Source organism: Heliangelus exortis, chromosome 5 (assembly GCF_036169615.1).
Source record: "Heliangelus exortis chromosome 5, bHelExo1.hap1, whole genome shotgun sequence".
NCBI classification, from domain to species: Eukaryota; Metazoa; Chordata; class Aves; order Apodiformes; family Trochilidae; genus Heliangelus; species Heliangelus exortis.
The window spans coordinates 17136550-17154900 of record NC_092426.1 but is presented as its reverse complement, the minus strand read 5'-3'; the positions used below and the strand labels follow the sequence as shown (position 1 = coordinate 17154900).

The window sequence follows — 18351 nt, the reverse complement described above, 5'->3', positions numbered from 1 at the left end:
CAAACCAGATTCAGTTCAGAAGCAGGTTTTTTAATCTGACAAACAACTGTTCACAGAAAATGATTTATATAAATACATACAGCACATGGTCACCAAGATATGCACAGTGGATTCTAGAGAATGACATTTAAAAAAAAAAAGAAAAAAAAAGGTATGAGAGTCATTTAAGAGAATCATTTAAGAAAGAAAAACTCCAGAGAAAAGAAAGTGAAGTAATTTAAAATTAAAAGTTGCCAGTTCAGGGTAATGTATGACTACTCCTTTAGAGTTACTTGAGCTCCTATTCCACAACATTTACACTTAAATCACACCCAAAATAGGGAGAACAGCACCACCAACAGAAGTCTAGTTTCAGAGTAACCAGTTACAAAACAATCACAGTATTTACTTCACTGAAATACAAAAGTTGAGTGCATCTATTGTTTCTGCCAGAATAAAGTGTTGACTTTCTGATCTTCAGCCAATTTCAGAGACAGGCAGCCAGTGATGTGATTTTAGACACTGTTTATTCCACTGACCTGTAAGAAGGCTTGAGAAATTTTTCTGCAAGTTGCTATTTTTATCAGTTTACTTGTACTTTGCCAAAGATTCATCCAGACCACTGTGTCTGAAGATGGTCCCTTTCAGAAGCTGGTATCTGCTCCCAGGCAGGCTGACATGGCAGCAGGCTATGCACAGGACTGCCTGCCACCACCCCTGGGCTCGCTTCCCCATTCCCTCACACACAGCTCTGCCTGCAGACACCACTGAGGATTCAGCAATGAAACCCAGCAACAGCAACCAAGATCAGAAAGCAAAAATGTGCTCCCCAGGCTTCTGCCACTGCACCAGTCGCAGCAGCTACACGAGCCCATGGATAGAATGACCCAAGTTCTGATGAATGGCAGCTTTCACCTTTATGCCAGACCTGTATCCTTCCTCTCCTTGAAGTTTCTCTAAAACCTGCTTGAAGTGAACAAAGCTTCACCACCAAAATTCGGAACTACTTCTGTTTGTTTTAAAGAAAGAAAAGTTTTTTCAGATTACAACACAAACCAGGGAAAACGTGATGGACTCTTACACAAAGCATACCCTTTCACTATACATTTGTATAAGCCAAGAACAGCAAGCAGCCTATTTATAACGTGATTACATTCATCTAGTATAGCTGGAAACCATTACCACAGCATGACAACTAAAAACAATATTTAACCACTATGCATGAAGACACCAGCTGGGGGGGAAAGAAAAAAACCACACACACACACACACACCGAGTACTTTCTTACAGATGTCTAGACAATGAACTTAATAAAATCAGAATGAGCCATGCTAAAGAAATGTTTGCTCTCTGAATTTAATGAACTGTGTTACCAGGGACAGCATTGCATATTCTGCATTTCACAGTTAAGGACATGTTCTGAGATCAGCAGGTGAATGTTTTCAGAGCCAGAAAGGCTTCCATAGTTTCAAACTTACCTGACTTCTGTCTTTGTCCACTTTCTTAAAACACTTATTCAAGGACAGATTATGTCTCACAGAATTTTTCCATCCAGTGGGTGCATTTGCAAAATATGGAAAGTGTTCCAAGATCCAGTTGTATATATCCTTTACAGGCAGTCTTTTGGTTGGTGAGTCCTCGATGGCCATAAATATGAGGCAGCTAAAGGAATAAGGAGGTTTGCAGTTGGGGTTCTGCTTGGCATCATAGGGCATGTCAGAGTGGGCAGGAGACGGCGGCGTGTCATCACCTATGTCCTGAACGGGGCTAACACTCCTTAACACCGAGTCCCCAAAGCTTTTCAGCAAGTTCTTGCTCTCGTGTAACCAGTTCAAATTAGTCAGTTCTTCATCTTCCATGGCCCCTTTATCTAATCTGATGGCAGGCAAAGAGAAATCTAGGTCCTCGTCATCATGAAGTGCCTTTGATAAATCACTTTCTTGGTAACGCTGGCTCAGTCCACTGGGAACACTAATTCCTGAGCCCTCTGGCTTCTTACTCGGAGGCATGACTGGACCCATTTAGACAGTGACTCCTGGGAGAGCAAATCCAAAGGAAGAGGAGAAAGAAACAAAGAGAAAAGTTAGCTCACAAAAAGATACTGTATAACATTTTGACAGCATTTCCTTAACCGGTCACTTGGCCTTTTGCCATCTGTATTAAAAATTAAAGACTCACATAAAAACTCATCCACAGCTGTTGAGTAAAATAATCTAAAGTCAGGACAAGGGAAGAAATTCTGGTTGATGGAATAAGATAATAATCCTGATACACCTCAGTTCTGCATGTGCGTGAAACTCCACACAGGAAATCCTAAAGACATGTCCCTTTAATGATGAATATGTGTATCAAATCATTGAATAGTCTGATTGCATCACTTTAATAAGCATGTAAACTGGAAAAATAAAAATTAAACAGAAGGTCTTATTGCCAATTGCTTCAGATTAAGTTCAGCTGTTTCGCTTTTGAGGACAATACAAAAGCACTATGAGTAAAGTCACTTTGGCTAAAGGCTGAGGAAGACCAGCCTCCAATCTGAATGCAGTTGCAACAAAACTCAGAAATTACAGCAGAGGTTAAAAACTGGCAATAGTGGGAGAAGGAAGGAGGGAAAGTAACAGTAGTTTTGGGACCAGGGCCAAGGCACGGGGAAACAAGCTCCAGAGGAATAGAGCACTTTAAAAATGTATGTAAACAGAGAAGATTTTAACAGAAGTTGAAATATATTTCAAAGATGATAGAAAACAGCAGAAAAACTGCTGTGATGCTCAACAGTGGCCCAGGAGAGGTGGGACAAGCTGCAGAGGCTGCTACACTGACAGGCCCTGGGGGTATACCCCCAAGTGGTAATATTTGGGAGGATCACAACCCAGTCAGAAGCTGCGTGAAGTTGGGTGCCTGCTTAACTCCAAAGAAGCAGACTGGAGCCTAACAATCCTACCTCAAAAGCAGAAGACAGGGTCCCTTAGCTTTTCCATACAGTAAAACTGTCAGAATTTAGGTCTGGAGATGTGAACAGCAATGAAATAAAAACTAGAAAGAGTTAATAGCAAATTTAAAATAATGAAACGTGATGCACAGATCTTGAACAAAAGCAAATTTGTTCCCTGAATCTAAAACAAATATATATACTCAGCAGTTCCCTGAAGCCGTGCAGTCTGACAGCCGATACTGTAAAGGAAAGGAAAAATACCTACAGGTAACAACAGAACGAGCCACAATCACACAGGACAAAAAAGAGTGAGACAGCCATTCTGGAAAAGGACAGACTATATTTTTGCTGTTATAAAAGGGTAAAAATGGAAAAGAAAAGTCCCTTAGGTCTTTCTATAAACACTTAACACCAAAGCAGCCATTACCAAACAAGGAATGTATACCAGTTTTATGCACAGCTCTTTAGTACACACCATCACCCAAGAAGCTCAGCGAACATGTGTGGTTTTACACAAATATCTGGAAGAGGAAAAAATACCGAGGAAGATATAAACACCGGGAGGCCAAACTTACTTAGATCCCACTTCCTAGCTTTCAAAACAGCGTCCAGCACAGCCAGAAGGTAAACACGGGGACTGCCGGCATCCAGGGGCACCAGCATTGCCTACCTATGCCAAACACTCAACTTTGACTCCAAATGGAAGTTACATCCCATGAGCTTCTAAACAGCAAAATTATATGATGGCTGACAGTAAAGTAATTTAATTGCGCTGTTGCTATGACAACACGTTGCTCTCTTTCTGTTTAATTTGCTTATTTGCCGGTATCCTCCCAAAGGGCCGTATCATACCATCTCTTTTATTCCCTTTCTCTTTCCCCCTCTCCAGGCAGCCGTCCTCACGGGCGCCAGGGGCGACCCGGCGACCTCGGCCCTGCAGAGACCCCTTGGGCCGGCCACCGGCGGCTCCAGGGAGGCCCGGCGGAGCCCGTCCGGAGAGAGGCTTCCAGCGGGACCGCCACGAGTGGCAGGGGTACCCGGAACCGCCCTCCCGGCGGCGGAGGCCCGGCCGTGGCTGGGCTGTGCCCGGGGGTGTGCGTGCGGGGGGAATGTTAACGCGGCCCGTGGCGGCTGCCGCGGCGCCCCGCCGCCAGACAAAGGAGCGCCGGTTACATGAGAGCTCGCAGTTGGGCGAACATTTTTACTGCGCTGCCAATTGCGGGTGCTCCACCAGACATCCACAGCGCCGCCGGCCCGCGGCGGCCCCCACGCCGCCCGTCTCACCCGCAGCCCGGCGGGGCGGGACGGGGGCAGCGCCCCGAGTTGGGGGGGGAGGGGGGGGATCACCGGGCGGCCCCCCCGCGCAGCGCTCCCACCGTACTTGTCGCACGGGGGTGGGGAGGCGGGGGGGGCGGGCGCCCATTGGCCGTCGCCTTAGCCAATCAATAGCGTTGCTAGGAGACCGGCACTGCTCCGGCGGGGCGGGCGCGGGCGGCCGGCGGCGCGCATACCTCCAATGCCGGCCAGATGTCACCGGCCCTCGCTGGCCCCGCCGCGCCGGCAAGTTCTGCCCTCGACCGCCCCTGCGCACCGAGCGGCGCCTCTTTCAGCTTTTTCTTTTATATATACGTGTGTGCGCGCCTATTCAAAAGTCCTTGCCCGTGCAGCTCCCGGAAGCCTCCGGCGGGACCACCTCGGGCCGGAGGCGGCCCCATGATGCGGCCCCACGGCGCGGCCGGCCCGGCTCGGCGGGGACGCGGCGGCGCGCACGTCGCTGCCGTGCACCAACTCCTGGCCAAGTTGTGGCGCCGGTCCGGTCCAGTCCGGGGCAAGCCCAGCCGAGCCGAGCCGGGCTGGGCCAGGCGGGACCACACCGCACCCCAGGCGGGCCCGCCGGCGCCTTGCGCAATTCCCGCGAACAACAACAACAACAACTTACCTGGCTAGGGGACGGGGTGGGGAGGGGGGGAAGAGGGAGGCGGTGGTTTCACCGCGGTCCCTTCATGGCTGTGGCGCAAACTTTCATCTGACGGAGCCGGGCATCGCGCGCCCCCGCCTCAGCCTGAGCCCCAAGGGTGCCGCGGGGGTCCCGGCGCAGGGGGCACCGCCGCCAGCATGGGGCCCAGGCGCCGCCCGCCCCCAGCCCGCCCCGCGCTCCCGACGGGCAGCGGTTCGCCTCGGTGCGAGCCGAAGAGCGAGAAATTGTTTCCACTGCAAACAAAAAAGGCGACACATGACCAGGGAGGGAGGGGAGAGAGGGAAAACGTGGGCTGGGCCAGCCGAGACGGGAGAAGCCGCGGAAGGGAGGGCCGCCGCCGCCGGCGGTGGGGGAGGGCGGCGGCGCGGGCAGTGCGCCTCACAGCAGGCCGCGGGGACCCCGGCCCGCCGCCACTAGCCCGGGGCGCCGGCAGCCGAGCCGGCTGCTCGGTCCTGTCCTGCCACGGGACCGAGCCCGCCAGCCCCTACCCGCGGGATCGCCTCCGAGGCGGGCAGGCGTCGCGGGCCTCGCGGCGGCGGGGTCACGCCGGGCCGGCGGCGTTTGCCCGGGTCGGGCGGGTATTCGAGGTCGGGAGGGAGGCAGGCGACGCCCGGGGGGGAAGCTCCGCTGTAGAGAGCGCTGACAGCTCTGCCCCTCCTCACCGGCGGCGGCCGCGCTCCCACTTGTTCGAGTCATAAGCCCTGCCCGTACCGCGACGGCCCCCGGTGACGAGAGGCCGGGCCGCGCCGACCCTGACTGAACTGCCGTAGACGGCTCGGACGCCGCTGAAGGCACCCCTAGAAGTCCCAAGTCAACACCCTAGAGCCTTGCTTCTCCCTTCCGTCCTCAAGAGGAGCTGGGGAGACATCTTCCAACCCCGAAACACCAGGCTCTGGTTCTGCACCTCTGGTAGCACGCACATGATTCCTGCCGAGGAGGGGGAAACCTGCAAGCCCACCCCTGACACACGACTCGGAGCAAAGGCTACGCTATTAGGAGAGCGCGTCAGCCACTCAGGGGCACATCTGCCCTGCGACTTTGTGCCGCGGGCACGTCCTGCAGGGCACGGGAGAGAGAACGGCTGCGGGGCGGACAGCGAGGGACGCGGGATCGTGCGAGGGGTCTGCTGGTGACTCCTGTACGGTGAAACGGTGGCCTCTGCTGAGGGCCTGTCTGCATGCTGTGCTGTGCAGAAACGTGCTCCAGAAATCTGCCGTAATCGATGGGGGAAAAAACACAAACCAATTTATTTCTTTAAAGAAATCTGCTTTAAAATAAGGCCTGATTTTATTTAGAAGAACGGTGTTTTCTCCCCTGCTACCATACCTTGACATAACTAGTACTAACTTGATTAAAAAAAACATACAATCAGCTCAATTAACTGGAGGGAACTAACTCGATTTGAAAATAAAAGTGGCCCAGTCTAGACAGCACGAGTTAAAACGTAGCCTGCCATATGCAACATGTTTGATCTCAAGCAGCTTCTGCTATTCGTAGCACAGAACTAAGGTATGTCTGTCCACCCACAAAACAAGTACATAAAATTGTTTTGATCCACACAAATCAAGGATTTTCAACTGTGTAAAGGCCTGCACGTAAAGCATACTTTAAAATTAATTTTTCTTCCAGTAAAGAAAAAGGTCTGCTGCAGAAGTGTATAAGTAACATAATATGAGTTAAACATACAGATATACTGGTAGATTCTTACCAGTGCAGCTCTGGAAATAGAAATTATCTCTAAACCAAGAAGAAAAGCATTTTAGCCATTTTATTTAGAAAGTCAGGACAGCTGTCTCAAGACCTTGTAAGAGTTTTCTGCTAGCCCAACCAAGATCACCACTGTATCACTGCATGTATGTCTGTACTTAGTCATTTCCCAAAGCACGGATTCTCTCTTTTAATCTCTGACACTTGCAACATTCACATTTTTAGACAAGACTGGCAACTACTTCGTTCTCAAAGCACAGCGCTGAAAAGCATTTTGTTGATTCTCTCAAAGTAGAAATTCCTGTCATAACTCGCCAAGACCTCCTTTTGCAATAGCTTTTCTGCCCCTACCCCGTGAACTGCTATTTCACATTCTTGCATACTTCCAAGAAGACATGCCAGCAGCTGGATTGAATAAGGGGAAGAGTACCTCTCAGGCAGCAGAGTATCATCATTATGCACCGGTAACCAACCCTGCCCTGTGACTATCCCAGCCCTAACACTCCAGCAGTCAGCAGACCATTCATTAGTTTACACAGTTCTTATCTCATCGCTGTTTGGTTTCAAACCCAAACTAAGTAAGTCATAACTCCACCCTTCTGAATTTAGTCCAAATGCTTCAGACATTTTTATGAGTGAATCAACATGTCTCTTTATCAGCAAGTAATGGGATTTATTTGATTTATCACTAATTGTAAAAATCAAGTATCTTAGAACAGAATACCAAGATTAATTCAGCTAATGAGAAGTCTTTCTGAAGTAAAAAGGGGGAAGCCTCATGAGATGCAGAGTAGTAAGCAAAGAATACTACACCTTGAATAGATTATGTATGCATCCTCTTTAGGTGGAAAGCTCAGTTCTGATCAAAATTAGTGGCAAAATTCTCCATCAATAAGAGCAAGTAAGTGGAGTAAGATTGGGTCCAAAGTTTTATATCTTTTCCACTGCAGGTAGGAATTTCCCCAGAATGTACACTGAAGGAAAACCATAAGACATTTGCTGTGTAGACTGAAAATTCAGTGTGATGGAGCACAGGGACCAACAACAGGTGACACAGAAGCTGGCACCGGGCTTCCCACTGAGACACTGTCATAGTTTAATCCTAGCTGGTAACCAAGTACCACATAGTCACTCAATCAGTCCTCTCCACCCCATCTTCCCCTCACTGGGATGATGAGGAGAAATGGTAAAAAGTAAAACTTGTGAGTTGAGAACAGCTTAATAATTGGATAATAATAATAACAACAACAATAACAATAAAAGGTGAAAGAAAAAACTCAAGGAAGACAAGCGATGGACAGTGCAATAGCTCACCACCCACTGACTGATGCCCAGCTAGTCCCCATGCAGCAATCACTCCTCTCAGCCAGCTCCCCCCCGTTTATACTAAGCATAATATCCTATGGTTTGGAATATCCATTCAGCCAGTTTGGGTCAGCTGTCCTGGCTGTATCCCCCTCCCCCCTCAGCTCTTTATTGAGAGTAGGCTGGGAGGACAGGGGCAGTATGAGAAACTGAAAAAATCCTTGGCTTAATGTAAGCATTGCTTGGCAACAACAAAAACATCAGTGTGTTATCAACAGTATTTTCAGCACAAATTCAAAACATAGCCTCATAGTAGCTACTGTAAAGAAAATTAACTCTATTCGAGTTAAAATCAGCACAGGCACCCCATGAGGGGCTCCAGCACAAGGCAGTGTCCTGCTGGCTCCCACTCACCCCTGAGCTCAGCAGCAACTGGAGCTGCTAATTTGTAGAGTGGTAAAACACTAGCAGGCAGGTGCCTCCTGGGAAGACTGTTTCCCAGTTTCTTCTGACTTTTACCTGGAATACTTAATGTAACTTATTTAAGAAAGGGTGATATAGTCTCACACAGCACCACAAAGATCATTAACTGCTGGCTTAAGAGAACTACAGCAGCAGCAGAACATCCAATGTATGGCCATCAAGTAACCCACTGTAATCTTAAGCAAGCCACCAAATTTATTAGGGTGTCAATTTCCCCATTTCTAAGACAGGAATAGCACTAACTCATTTAGCAGAAGATTTGCAACACTGACAGATGAAAACTGTTTGTACATCAAGACCAAAGTCTTTGCTGTACTGAAGGCTGATTAGAAGTACCAATAGTGCAGAGCTGCACTTTAGCCTTGTGGGCTAATATACAACAGTGTAATCTTTCCACTCAGATTTCAGAATACCAACTGCAGATGTTGCAGTATCTTATTTAATGAGGATTTCCAGCCATCTCCTTATACTCCTTTATCTCTTATCCTCCTCTAGATTGGAATCCCTGATAACCTCCCACAAGTCATCATTGCAAAAGGAGAACAGCAAGGGTCACCAGCTCTTTATCAAACCTCCAAAGCTAATCTTCCCCCCTCCATCTCTGCTGGGAACATCTTCCTTTGCTACTACTGTGATTATGCCACATGACCTTGCTAAATATTTCTACTTCTGCCCTCTGATCTCCAGTCTCACCAACCAACAAACCTGTACTTCTTATCCTCACCTTTAAGCCCCCATCCCTAGCCTGATCTCCAATTATCATGTCCATATTGACCGGAATCCTTGTCAATGTTTTTTTTTCTATTCAGAACCAAATTTCCTTCCCTGAGGTCTGCTGGCAGTTTGCCAACTAAGCTTGCTCATTAGGATTTATAATTTGACATGCAGCTGTATCCAAAAACCTCCCAATTCTGAAAGGGTCCTGATGTGTAAGGTAGCTTTCAAAAATCAAAGTGCACGGGGCTGCTGGCCTTGTGATCAGGCCTTCAGAGTGGGACACATCTCAGGCTCCAACACCATACACTAGACATCCTGTTTTGTTCCCATTCATCCCTCAGGCAGGATGGCTGGTGTTCCCCATCAGTCTTGCCATTTCTAAACTTGTTTTCTCTGAGGCGATGGATTTGATCCTGTATGGAACAGAAGCACGTTGAACACTGTCACTATTAAAAACTAAATGGTGAATACAATATGTGTTTGCTCATGTCTTCTTTCACAACTCCTGTTCCCGTAGTTCTTCTCCAGTCCCTCAAGCAGAACCTGTAATACCAACACTTACACATTTCTAACTACTCCTGGCCAACCTGGTTTTGTTGTTTGCACTATGGCCATGTTTGGGGCAGAGAAGCAGCTGTATCTGAATTCCTACCTGAAGCCCCAGAGTCTCTGCCTCATGCAGAGCTAACACACCTGACTGGCTCAGAAACGGTGCCTTGCTCCTGTTAAAAAGAGCAGCTCCTGCCTCACAGATGCTCCAAGTGTGGCAGCACCCTGCCTCCCCACCTCATGTCCTGCAAAAGTGCTCCCCTTTATTCTCCCACCCAAAGCACTAGCTGAAGGTACAAGCTGCACATGCAATGAAGGCCCAGGTTACTGAGAGATCTATTTTTTGCTTATTCATTTGAGAGCATGCAATCAGATTTACAGAGCATTTTCCCAACTTTTCATTTAATTATCCTTCAAGTTCATTTGCCCCACCTTACAAAACCCAACAAAACCAGAACTGAATCAGTAAGAAAAGGAGCACTGATGTGAAGCTTTGTCAGAAGTGCAAGCAAAAAAAAAATGTACCTACAGCATTTTGGATTCAACGGGTAGAACATAATTAATTTCTTACAATAAAATCCAGAGTTTTAATGAAATAGTTCCTTTAGAAAATAAGGTATGCACAATTACAGTGATACTGTAGTAATGCTTGCAGTTAAGAAAATGACTATACTTATCACTAAAATAACATGCAATTGGCAAGCTACCAGCAAGTGCGTTTCTGAACATGAGTACAGTGGCAGAAGAGTATCATGCATACTAGTTTGTCCTACATGTTTATTAGAATAATGACCACATGAGAGATGCTTTCCCAGTGTAATTGCACTGACATATGAGCACTCCAAGCACAAATCTCTAGCTTACACTGTTAAGGGAAGCTTCTGCCAGTGCAATGTTGCTAGTACAAACATAGCTTCACTGAAGTCTTCTACTATAATTGGCTATATTGGTCTGAAATCACACCTAACACAGCTGGTACATTAATTGCAATATAAACCAGTATTACTGGTACTGTTGCAGTGTTTGAAGAGGTTGAAAAAAAAATAACCGTTTTCTGGAGTCTGGTGCAGGGACTCTGCTATCTCTTGTTCAGGTGTCATGCTACAAAATGTGGACTGGAGTTATCTCAACATTAGTATTCGCCATTTTACAGCTTAAGTCAAACTTGAAAGTAATCAGCAGGACCAGAAATCAACCGTATTTTTGTTCTTAAAAGCAAGGTGGAGGAAAAGCAGCAGTCAACACTGCATAGAAGATCATGAGTCTGGGAGAAAACTATAATGAAGAAACCTTTTTTTTTTTTTAATATGTTTCCAAACTGTACAGCAAAATTCAATTTCTAAAACTAAGACAAAGTTCTTTCTGAACAAGATCTTGAGTCCTGCCTCAGCTTTCCTGAACACAAGCTGTTCATTTTATCAAAGACTACAGGAATTTGTCCTTTATTTGTGTACCCATGCACACAAAATTAAGCTAAAACAGGACCTCACAGATAGTGAAGCTTGTGTACACACCTCATCAAATGAGGATCTCAAGACCTGTCAGTAAACACAATTTGCTGTCACTGGTGTAGTAAGCAAGCAGACAATTTTTCTACTCTGACCACTTTGCTTGTGCCAGGTGGATTTCCTAGGCACGATTGTACTGAGGTCACAGCTTGATTTCCAGCTTTTTGCAGAACAGGATATTCCAGAGGGTGCTTTCCTCTAGTCACCACTTGGTACTACTCTTCCTGTACGTTTCTTGTACACTGTTCCCAGAGGAAATCCTGTGAGATGCAGGTCCAGATTCCCAGACTGCAGCAACGCAGAGAGAGCTACAAGAGCCTGTGTGAATTGATGCAGTGATGAAGCCCATGAAGAGGGATTGGATCTTGATAATCTTTAAGGTCCCTTCCAACGTAACCGTTCTATAATTTTATGTATGGCTGACCTACAGTTATGCCTGCTTAGGGATGCTGAGAGGATGCAGAGTTTGGGAAACAAGCGAAGTGGCATAAAATGATTAGGCAGACTTCAATCCTTTGTGTGGTTTTTAGTACTACATACCAGCCTACTAAACCCATCAGAGAGCAAGGAATGGGAAGCTATGAAAAACATGCAGTGGGAGGGCTAGAAAATCAGTAGGATTTGCAGAAGACTTCTATGCTGTCCTGTGCTCCCCTCCACAGCCACAGGCAAAGCAGGTTCCACAGCTGAACCGAAGAGTAGCTGCCAGGCCAAGAAGGTAAGCAAGATTTGGGGAAGAAAGAAGAAAGATGGCACAGAAAGAAAGCACAACTAAACTTCTTGCATCCCATCAGCAACTTCTGTTGCCAGCTGTGGCCACAGAACCACCCCTTGGCTACCACAGTCATGTTCTGTAAGGGTGGTTTCTCTGCAAACAGCTTTTGGATTGTCCGTAGGAACAGAAGTTCATGATGATTATGGACCGACTTAATCCATTGGGGCATTAATTTATGCTGGGTCTCTTGGCACTGCTCCAGTCCTTCTGGCACCAGATAACTTCTGTTAACAGCTGCAGTTAATCTGTGAGGTCCAGTGCATCTGACACCTCACAGAGTTTTTGCAGGCAGATTTCTCATTCCATAGCTTTCTTACAAGGATAGAGTGGGCTTTGGCCAGCTAGTTCCAGCATAGTTTAGCACTTCCATAAGCATTTCAAGATAAAATTTGAAGCATTTTTGAGAATTCACTTCTATCGCTTGCACACAAGTAGAGTGTTTTACGTACTCCACATTACTTGTCACATAATATCCAGTATTTTTTTCCCATACTGGGAAGAAATACAACATGAAAACAACACAAACATCACTACTATTAAAAAAAAACCAAACCAACTATGACTGAAAAAACACCTGCAGGACACCTGTCCAACACCGGACAACAGAATGGGAGTTTCAGTAGAAGACAAAGGCTGGAAGGAGATGAGCTGTGCTATCACAAGAAGCCACCAAGCTGTCCTTTTGCCATGCCGTAGAACAGAGGGCCCATGTAATGACAACCACAAGACTCATTTAAGCTCTGAAAAGGTGACTAATGAGCTCATTCATGCTGCCTATAAATTATTCACTACAACACTGACCCCACTTAAGGCAAATGGCAAAGTAAACTTTAAATACAGGATCCACAGCCTCCTGTGTTGTCTGCCTCTGCCTGTAAAGCTACGCAATGGAACAGATGCTTTGCTTGCTTCTGCCCCCTTGTTAAACTCCCTCAGGTGTTTAGGCCTTCTTTTTTACTACCTCTAGAAGACCTAAAGCAGCTGCAGCTGCTACATATTTATTTCTCTGCTGCCAGGTCTTTTTCATTAGTAGTTGCAGGTAATCATGAAGCACTATAAATAACTTTAAATTATCTTCTTCAGAAATTAAAGTCTGACCTCAAAATGAAGGCCAGGTCTAAAGAATTAAGAAGAAGATAGAACATGCATGTTTAATGAGAAGCAGCTCATTTTCAGAGCCTATGATAATTGATACTTCTGTGAACATCTATGATTTGTGCCAAAAATGAAAACAGAGAACTTTAAAAAACATGCTTTCATTTTTCTAAGTGCTGGATGAAACAAGCTTCTGCTATGCTTAGAAACAGCCCATTTCTAAGATACTTCTATTATTATCCTGTTTAGTGTGAAATAAGAGACAGGTTACAGTTCAATGTTAGCAGCATAAGGTTGAGTGTTTGCTGCTGGGGTGGCTGGAACAGGCACTGGCTTTAGTCAAACAGTACTTTTCTTTGGAAGAGAAATTGCTCACAATATTTACAAGTTAACTTTAGTAACTTGTTGCATGTTGAACTAGCAACTACAGAGTGACATTAAAGACACTATCTTACATGACATGGGTCTGATCTTCAGTGGAAAAACAGTACTTGCACTTCTGGTTACACAACCCAACTCCAAAGGTCAGAAAAAAACTAGATAAAAGGGAAAGCCAGGAATTACATAGCTGAAGTCCAGACACTGTATAACGTATAAAACAAGGTAAAGCATGGGAGACATAGAGCAACATCACAGTGGTATCTTAACACAAGAAAAAAAAGAAAAAAAGAAAACAACAAGAAAAAAAAAAAAGGCTATCAAAGGAATTCAGCAAACAAAATAATCATTGCAGTTTTCAATAATCACTCTCCCAAGCTGGGAATGAAGCTCAGTAAGAACTTCTGCACTAGCTGAAGAAAAGGACTTTACCACCCACTCAAAGCCATGTGTTTAGTCTTCATTTATTTATATCCATGATTCTGAATTTACCAGGAATGCATAGAAACCCTCTTGCACTGTTAGTACTGATCTTTCAAATGGCATTTCTTTTTTTAAAAATCAAAATCAAATCCCCTGACAAACATAAGACAGCAACTGAGCAGCAAACTCCACATAGCATACAAGTCTTAACTTATCAAAAGCTCTCCACCTGACAAGATTCCTGAGCCGCTTGTAGCTGAAGGGTGTTGGCAAAGGGCTGCTTTGAAACCCTGCCACACACTGGACCCCACAAACCTGTCTGGCGAGCGGAGTTCACCTCCCAGTTCAGTGGTGGGAAACGGAGGCACTTCCTGCAGCCAGATCTCCACACCCTGCTCCTCTTTTCCCTAATGAGGCCCAGCAGTGATGTCAGTTTTGCCAGAAGGCATGTTTTGGTCCAAATAAGAGCAACTTACAGCTGGCTTCAAAATCAGAGGAATGCCAAATCTGGGGGAGGATGAGCAAACAAACCAACAGTACAGCTCTTAACTGCATGCATCAAAGCCAACCCTTAGCTGCAACTCACAGTGGATTTCTTGGCTGGCTGATGCCACTCATCTTGTTGAGGGAGCCTCTTCAAGGGTCAGTGCCACTACTCTGGTTGGGGATGCCTATGGACGGCTTCGGCCTGGGGGTTCTTGAGACCACTCTCAACAAATTCAGGCAAGACTTCCAGGCCATGGGTATGGCACATAGCCAGCACCAGCCAACCCACTAATCCTCACCACCACTTTGGGGCCAGCTGATGCCACTGAGGTGAGAGCAGATGGCTCAGGTTAGGTACCAAGGCAAACTCAGCCCAATCCAAAGCCAAGCACAGATGCTATCTCTAATGGAAAACTGCTTTTGCAACTCCCCCTTCTCACTGGCTCTCTAAAGCGCAAACTCCAATGGCTCTCAAGACCCCAGCATTTGCCCACCTGCCAGGTAGGCTGGGCTCCTCTGCTCATATAATTGCAACAAAGTATAGATATTTCTTACCAGAAAACAGAAAATTCAGGTTTGCAAAGCAAAACTCGTATTTTCAACTCAAAGGAAAAGCTGTGGGTTCTCTAGTCATCTACGACCAGACACAGGTCCCAATCCAAAGAATGTTAACATTTATACCCTCTAGCAGCTACAAGGCAGTCAGTCAGTGGGAACAAACAGCTTCCCAGAATAACAAAAATTCCATGAGCACCAGCTAGATAAAGCCAGAGAACATGTGCCACAGGTACTTTTACTTATTTTCATCTATTGCCACAACTACTGCAACAGTGGAGAAAGCAAAACAAATGGGCTTCAACAAGCATGGCCACAAGTAACTTCTCCCACCGTGCTGGTCTGACACACTCCTTGAACACAGCCATTGTTGACTCTGGATTTTCATACACACTCATCAGATCTCAGGAGCCTGGGATGTGCTGCACTCACATGTGAAGTGTGGAACTGCAACTGGGCTTAACTCTGTCTGGAGAATCCCCAAAAATCCAGCATGGGGAGGCATCCCTGGCACCTGCTGTGCTGGTAGTGATACTGGCACATGCTCCCTAGCTAAGAACCAAGACCTCATGGTGTGAGGTACTGAGCAAGCAATGGAAGAGCAAATGTCTCCTCAAAGCACTCATCAGCCCAGTTCAAGAGACCACAGTGAAACAAGGAGCGTGAGGGAAATTTGGCCACTTAGGGGCGCACCACTGGGTTTAGAGAAGAACTGTGCATTTTACTGGGGTTTTGTTGTTTTTTTTTTATGTCTCTCCTAATGCACACATACACTCTAACTTGGCACCTGCAAAACCCCTCTGGACTGCAGCAGATCTTGTGAGTGAGAAAGCACTTGTGTGCAGGGAGGTGCACGTGTGCATGCACACCATGACAAGTATGTGCTCAAGTCTCTTCAAGATTGGGATTGTAGTTGTCAAGTACTTGGAGGGGGTCCTTTCTGAAGTTAAAAGGTTCCACTTATCAGCCTTTACTTTTTCATAGGTCAGGCAGATGGAATAAGAACTTGAAAGATGGAAATTTATGCCTGTGTTAGCCCTGTTGTGTGGGAAGTGAGATACTGGTGCCTGCAGAGTCCTTAGGGCGATGGCTGAAGATGCTCTCAGGAACCTCTGTGCACTATGGCTCCCATGCACGAAATACACTCCTGTGCACCCTTGGATTTACACCAGTGCTATCTAAATCAGCATCCAACCCTCTACCTTCATTTCTATCTTTATGTCCCTGTCATATAACTTCCATTTAACCTGTACTGTAAGAGCTGAAGAAGCTGGCCAGAGCAAAGCTCCTCTTGCCCATGTCCTGCAAGCATTCTGCAGGATAGTCTACAGCATTCTCCTGTACATCCAGAAACCTGCTGCTTAAAAGCTCCAGCTAAAGATGCAGTCAGATGCCATGGTATGCTATAAGCCCAAAGATACTTTTTCTTCTACCAACTTGTCTAAAAAAGGTTCATGTAAACTACCACCTTAACAATGGCCTATAGCAAGGAATTCCACATTTTAACTGTTGACAGTGTAAAAAAAAATTCTTCCTTTGCTTTAAACCTGCTACCTGATAGTTTTACTTGAAACCCCTATTTCTTGTATTACAATAATTACTGTGTATCTACGACATGTGACTGTCATGGTTTAATCACCCCAGCAGGCAGCTAAATACCAGGCAGCTACTTGCCCACTCTCCCCTACCTCCCCTGAGGGTCAAGGAGAGAATAGATAACACAAATGTAAAGAGACTTCTTTAATATTTGAAACAAAACATCATCATCATCATCATCATAATAATAATAATAAGTTAAAATAATATACAAACAAGTAATGCACAGTGCAATGCCACTGACCAATGCCCATCCCACCCCTGTCTGGCAATCTCAGAGGACAGAAACCCTGAATCTGCATTCTCAAAAGACAGACAGAACTTCCTGGCCAACTCTTATCTACATCTATGTAGATTTGTTTTGATTTTACAGTGCCTTTCTACTGCTCATACAAGTGCTACTAATACACTTAATTATGTATTTCATTCTTTGAAGTAACTATAGGTCTACATAAACAATAAAACATAATACATAAATATACCTATCAATGACCATCTAATCATAGAGTCATAATTAATCAATTTTGTGCCTACACAGATAGGAAAAAAAGTGTTAATTTTCAATAAAATTGTCCTAACAAGTCTTTCCTTGTAGTCTCACTCTGTAGTCTCACTTGAAGTGCATGGAGTTTTTCCAGGCACTTAACACATCCATACAAAATGTGGAAGCAGATCATTCCAGCTGATGATATCTTTATCCAGGCAGAGAACAGCAGCTTGAAGATGCTGTTTCTCACAGACACGAGCTGTAATGGATCAGACCCTATGGAGGTTCAGTCCTTTAAAAAATCTGCAGCTTCAGAGTTACCAAACTTCTAAGGGGTGCTCCGGTGCAAATTAGAGACTCTGGCCTGGCACCTGCCTAAGGCATCAGGAGCACGGCCAAGGTGGAAATGGCCTGGGAGGTAAGGAGAGGTCTTAGAGTAATGGGAAGGGCAATGGGAAAGGGACAAAGCTTTCAGAGAGGGCCTGGGGCTGGTGGAATGGCAAGCAATGGCCTTGCGTCATCTTGTACTCAAGTTTCAGCTCTGGCCCCATGTGAAAAGGGCAATCCCTGCACTCATGGTTGTACATGACCTCCTTGTGCTTGGGTCGATGAATTATAATGACAGATAACTAAGGGTGAATATCCATGCAGGAATTTAATTTCTTCTCAAAGTATCCTGAATTCTTCACCTGAGCTTCCAGCCCCTGGGAGCACTTCCTAACCACGGCGCACAAAGCAGGACAGAAGACCTGTCCATTTTGAGGCAAAGACCAGCAGTGTTTTGTGGCTCAGCTGGCAGGATGTTTTTGAAAGCAGTTCAGTCAACAATCTCCCCCTAGAGTCTTCATACATCACCTCAAAAATATGTCTCAGCTCTTCTGGCACTGAGCCTGGGAACCCAAATTTGTTTCTGATCCAGGTCCTCCAGCTGGCAGTGCAACAAATTGCTGTCCTGCCACCAGGATGGCTAAAGTAATTTTTCACTCATTATATTTTTCAGAAATAGAGCAGGAGCTTTATTTAAAGCAAGAAAGCAATACACTCTGCTCCAGGAAATTAACAGCACAAAAAAGCTCTGTTGCTTTATAAACCACAAGGACAAGAGACTGAGAACAATGTGAGTTAGTATTCCAAGAAGCTTGACCAGAAAAAGCATATTCCAGTTACAAATTCCACCTCTCCCAGTCTTGCAGCTAAGACTAATGTTACATACACACAAGGCAGCCTGGCTTTTCCAGCTAATCACTGATAGTTTTGGCTGCAGTATACAGAATGGTTTCAGGCAAAATGGTACAGAGCCATACCAGCTGCTGGATGGGATCACCTACAGATGTTTTCCTCCATGAGTTTGGGATATAGGTGAAGGATGCTGCAGTTAGTGACACCCCTGCTGCTTA

At 45.8% G+C, this 18351-nt stretch overlaps 1 protein-coding gene across 12 annotated transcripts in view; it reads right to left on the bottom strand.

The window, feature by feature from the left end:
• Positions 1-18351, bottom strand: part of FOXN3 (forkhead box N3) — a 201461-nt gene that overhangs the window by 124310 nt on the left and 58800 nt on the right. For 7 of the 12 annotated variants that reach the window (XM_071745814.1, XM_071745812.1, XM_071745817.1 and 4 more), the window contains one exon: positions 1459-2015. In XM_071745814.1, the coding sequence (XP_071601915.1) occupies positions 1459-2001 (543 nt within the window). In that variant the 5' untranslated portion in view covers positions 2002-2015. Of the gene's footprint in view, positions 1-1458; positions 2016-3487; positions 4149-4851; positions 5420-18351 lie in introns of those variants that run through there. The other 5 variants (XM_071745821.1, XM_071745818.1, XM_071745813.1 and 2 more) reach the window with 5 other exon arrangements.